At 56.8% G+C, this 4,236-nt stretch overlaps 1 protein-coding gene across 1 annotated transcript; it reads right to left on the bottom strand.

Annotated features, from left to right (window-relative positions):
- Nucleotides 1–1,096: 1,096 nt before the first annotated feature.
- On the bottom strand, nucleotides 1,097–1,803 carry GPHA2 (glycoprotein hormone subunit alpha 2). The gene is made up of 3 exons (XM_039860168.1): nucleotides 1,701–1,803; nucleotides 1,365–1,549; nucleotides 1,097–1,255 (listed from the first exon to the last, which is right to left on the bottom strand). The coding sequence occupies exons 1-3, from the start codon at nucleotides 1,801–1,803 to the stop codon at nucleotides 1,154–1,156; spliced, it is 390 nt and encodes a 129-aa protein (XP_039716102.1). The 3' UTR covers nucleotides 1,097–1,153.
- Nucleotides 1,804–4,236: the final 2,433 nt, after the last annotated feature.

Below are 4,236 nucleotides of genomic sequence, written 5' to 3'. Positions count from 1 at the left end.
CAGGCTTCTCGGAGCCAGGCTAATCCATGTGCTCTCTTCCCAAAGTGGAAAGTTCCCATGGAGTCCCTTTGCAGATGGATCAGTGGTGAGGGCGGCTGGACTATAGGTGGGGCCCTAGGTAGGGGAGCTGCCTCACCCTCTCTCCCCAGGGAGCAGCAAAAGGCCCAGGAGCGTCAGGAGCTGTGGCAAGGCCTGGAGGAGCTACGGCTACGCCGGTTACAGGGGACCCAGGGAGCCAAAGAGGCCCCCCTCCAGCGCCTTACACCCCCAGTGGCCGCCAGTGGGGGTCAGAGCTAGAGATGCCCCAGGAGGGGAAGAGCTAAACCCAGAGCTATCAGTCCCTCCATCCCCTCTCCTGCCCAGGGGCCCAGAGAGACACACGCCTCCCCCTGGCCCTGCCAGAGTGGGCTCGGCGGGCTCCCTGCCTGGCCCAGTGTGGGCAGCTTTCGCTGTGGGGAGAGGAGGAGAGGAGATGGTGGTCCTGGCAACGGAACTGTCGGGCCCTTGTGGCAGGACCTGACCAGGGCAAGCTTGACCGGGAGGCTGCCATTGGGGATCTGCCCCTGCCCCACAAAGCTGGGCTCCAGACCACAGGCGGGATCCCACCCCCCGCTCCCGGCCTAGGGCAAGGGGCCTCAGCACCTTGCCCACCCCACCTCGTGCCAGCGCGAGGTCCTTCTTCACCCACCATGGGATCCATGGTCTATTTATTCTCCTCTGCTCACCCCAACACAGACCCTGTCCTGGGCCCGGGGCACCCTCCTTCCCTCCCCTTGCTCATCCTGTACTTCCTTGTCCCTTTTTATTTATTGGGCAGGGGGAGGGCACAGGCAGAATACATTCCCCATTGTCCTGGGGCAAGGTTACCACAGTCTGTCCCCTTCCCCCTGGCCGGGGGTAGACTTAATAAAGACAGAAACTTGAGGATTGCTTGCTTTATTAAGGGGTAGGGACCAAGAGGGAAGTGAAATGATGAAAAGTTGGCTAGGCGGCCAGGCAGAGGCTGGAAAGAGGCAGAAACTCCCCTCTTCTCCAGAGGTGACGATTACAGAATCTTAAGGTCGGAGCTGCCATCCTCAGTGAGGCCCAGGACAGACAGGATATACCCAGCTCAGACCCTCTGAGCAAGGGGAGGGAGGCGGGGAGGGATGGGCTAGTAGCGTGAGAGGCGACACATGTCACACTGGCAGGCCCTGGCTGTGAAGATCTCCAGCTCCTCCCTCCGGTCCCCCCCACACTGCAGCTGCACTTTCACCTGTGGGAGAGGGGTTCCATGTTGCAGTCCCCTTCTCAGGCCATCTTAGACCTCCTCTCCTCTGTCTCCCCCGACCCCCAATGAGCCACCATGGGGCTGGGCCCCTCACCTTCCTCAGGCCAGTGATGGTGCAGCACTGAGACACGGAAGTGATGTTGTGTCGATAGCCACTGGCCAGCAGCACAGAGTACCGGGAAGGGAAGGCGCTGGACTCGCAATGGCCCACACAAGCCTGTGCCACATGGGAGCCCTGGCAGGTGCCTTGGCGGTCACTTCTCACTGTCACGTTGAAGGCTAGAAGGAGACAGGCGAGTGGTAGATGGTGCCTCCGCGGAGGCTCCCCCAGCTTTTTCCTATCCCCTCAGTATTGGGACCATGAAGGTGCCCCTGCGCCTTGATCCAGCTCTTTGCTCCCACCCAGCTCTCTGCTCCCAGGGTTACTCACGGTGCAAGTGACAGCCTGGAATGGCCCCCTGCCGACCCCAGCCTTCAGTAACTGCCAGGACCAGCAGGCAGAGGAGCAAGGTTTGGGGGGACGCCATGGGCATCTGAAACACAGTGGGTAGACAGATGTCTCTCGATGGGTGTGCAGATGGGACGGGGAGTTTTTAAATACCACATGCTTCCAGGTGAATGAGCCACGGTGAGGCTGGGCTATCTGACGGGTGAGGCAAGCCTGTGAGTGGGGCTGTCTTCTCCCTGTGTCTGCCTTTGGGTTTGTGTGTGTGTGTCTATCTGCCTGTGAATGTCTCTGGATGGGTGTGAGTGTGAGCATCTGTCACCGCATGTGACTTATATGTCAGCCCCCTGCAGTGATTTTCCCCTGGCATTTCTCCTTCTATCTGTGGCACAAACATCTGCCTCTCTCCATCTGTCCCATCTTGGCCTGTGGGACCCCACCTGCAGCCCCCAGGCCCTCCCAAGGCTCCTCCTACACTGGGGCTTACCGCTTCGAGGCCCAGGAACTGAGGGGCTTGCCGGGTGGCTCCTCGTGCCTGCCGCTGGTCTTCAGACGGTGCTGGCTCCCTGGAATTTTATATTTGCCAGCATTTGGGAGCCACGCCCTCCTGGAGATCGGTTTTCAGTGCCGCCCTGGCCCCGCCAGAGGCCTCGAGCAACCCCACCTGGGAGATCCAGCTCTTCTCCGAGGTGTGGTCCTCCAAAAGCAGATCCTGCTGCCTTCTGCCTCCCTTCCTTCTATCCAAGAGCTGCTGGAGGTCCAGGGCTGGGGGAAGTCTGGTGTGGAGAAAAGCCCAGGAGCTGGTGGAGTGGATGGCTTGCGTGCAGTTGGAGAGAGGAAGCTCAAGTCTCGCCTGAGTTGTGGCCACCTGGGTTCCCTTTGCTCCTTGGCCTCAGGCAGGATACTCTCTTGGTCAGAGCCTCAGCACCCCAACCTTAAAACTACTAAGGGCAGCCCCACCTGTCTCCTTCATCTACCGCAGAGGAAAGGGTCGGGGAGGAGATTCTTATGGACAAGGGAAATGACACCAGTGGCAGTCTCCTGAGGTGTGTTTGGTGGCAGAGCCAGGAGTGGATGAGGGGGTGGGGTTCTAGGTCCATTTCAGAGCTACATTTCCACTGTCATGTGGATGACTTCTCATCCTGGGTGTTGGCTACACAGTGGGCATACCCTAGTTCCTGGAACAACAGGGACTTGACTCCTAAAAGAGCCTGAAGCTGTTGACCCCAGCAAATCCCATCATTCAGTCTTGCTCTGGCTCTAGTGTTACAGGTGAGGCAGCCAAGGCTCAGAGAAGGAACATGACTAAAGATCACACAGTTAATCTCAGGGCTGATTTGGAACCCAAATCTCCTGCTCTCCACGCCTGGTGCTAAATTACACTTGGGACAAGAATGTGGCAAACTGGAAAAAGACCCCTAGTCAGCAGTGGCCGCGGGGGCTGGGCGGGGTGGAGATGGGAAGGAAGCCTGTAGTGATTTGGCCCCCATGCCCCGGGGCCACTGCCTCACTGACCTGCTCTGAACCGCAGAGCCAGCTGCACGACTGCCAGAGCTGGAAGACACTTGAGAGCTCATCAAATCCTACCCCTTCATTTTCCAGACGAGAAAATAAGAACCAGAGAGAAAAGCAACTTTGCCAAGGCTTCCCTGCAAGCCAGTCGGCCAGATGGCACTCAGATCTCCAGATTCTGGAGTTGGGCCTTTCAGCAGCTTTGTAAAGCAGGCCATGTTTGGGACAGCATGGCAAAGGCTGTAAACGCGGCCTGTCCTTACTCCTCCAGTCCTGACACGCAATGGCTTCCCCTTTGGCCCTCTTCCCTCAAGTCCCGGCCCTTCCACAGCAGCCTGCCTGTTCTCTTCTCCCTACCCAAAGGAGAGGCAGCGAAACAAGGGGTCTTGGCAGTCTAGCCCCAACTCTCCCACTCATGAGAACCTCCCAGCATCTGACAGATAAATCAGCTGCTTAAAGACTAGAGGTGACAAGTCATTACCTCAGGTCCATTCTAATACTGAACATCTCTAACAGTACAAAAGTGATCCCTTTGTCCTGAGCTAAAATGGGTTTCCCTAAGTTCCCATCTATTATTTTGATCCTCTGTGCCCTACGACACAAGTCTATTAATCTGTCTGTCTGGGGTTGGCTCTTGCGTTACGTGAAGACAGAGTGTGGATGCCTTAATCTGGACTGACTCCTCAGTAATGTGACAAACCTACTTGCATTACCATCAAAAGCCAGAGGGATAAGTGGGTGGAAAACATTTATCAAAGAGGCTGCACTTCGGGACCAAACTGGGTGAACTGGGAGAGAAGATTTCTTGAGGGTCAGCAGGGCTCAGGATAGTGAGTGAGTCTTGCAAGACCCCACCCATTCCCTAACCCAAAGGTGCAGACCCCACTCACACAAAGCATCCTGTCAACAATAACCAGGTAGACCCAGGGGAAGTTTCAGGCATTGCTTGTATCTTGAGAGAAGAGTTTGATTTCACATTCTACTTCACGACATTCAGTCAATACCTCTT

Source organism: Pteropus medius, unplaced genomic scaffold (assembly GCF_902729225.1).
Source record: "Pteropus medius unplaced genomic scaffold, Ma_sr-lr_union100, whole genome shotgun sequence".
Classification (NCBI taxonomy): domain Eukaryota; kingdom Metazoa; phylum Chordata; class Mammalia; order Chiroptera; family Pteropodidae; genus Pteropus; species Pteropus medius.
This window is presented reverse-complemented; position numbering and strand designations above follow the sequence as displayed.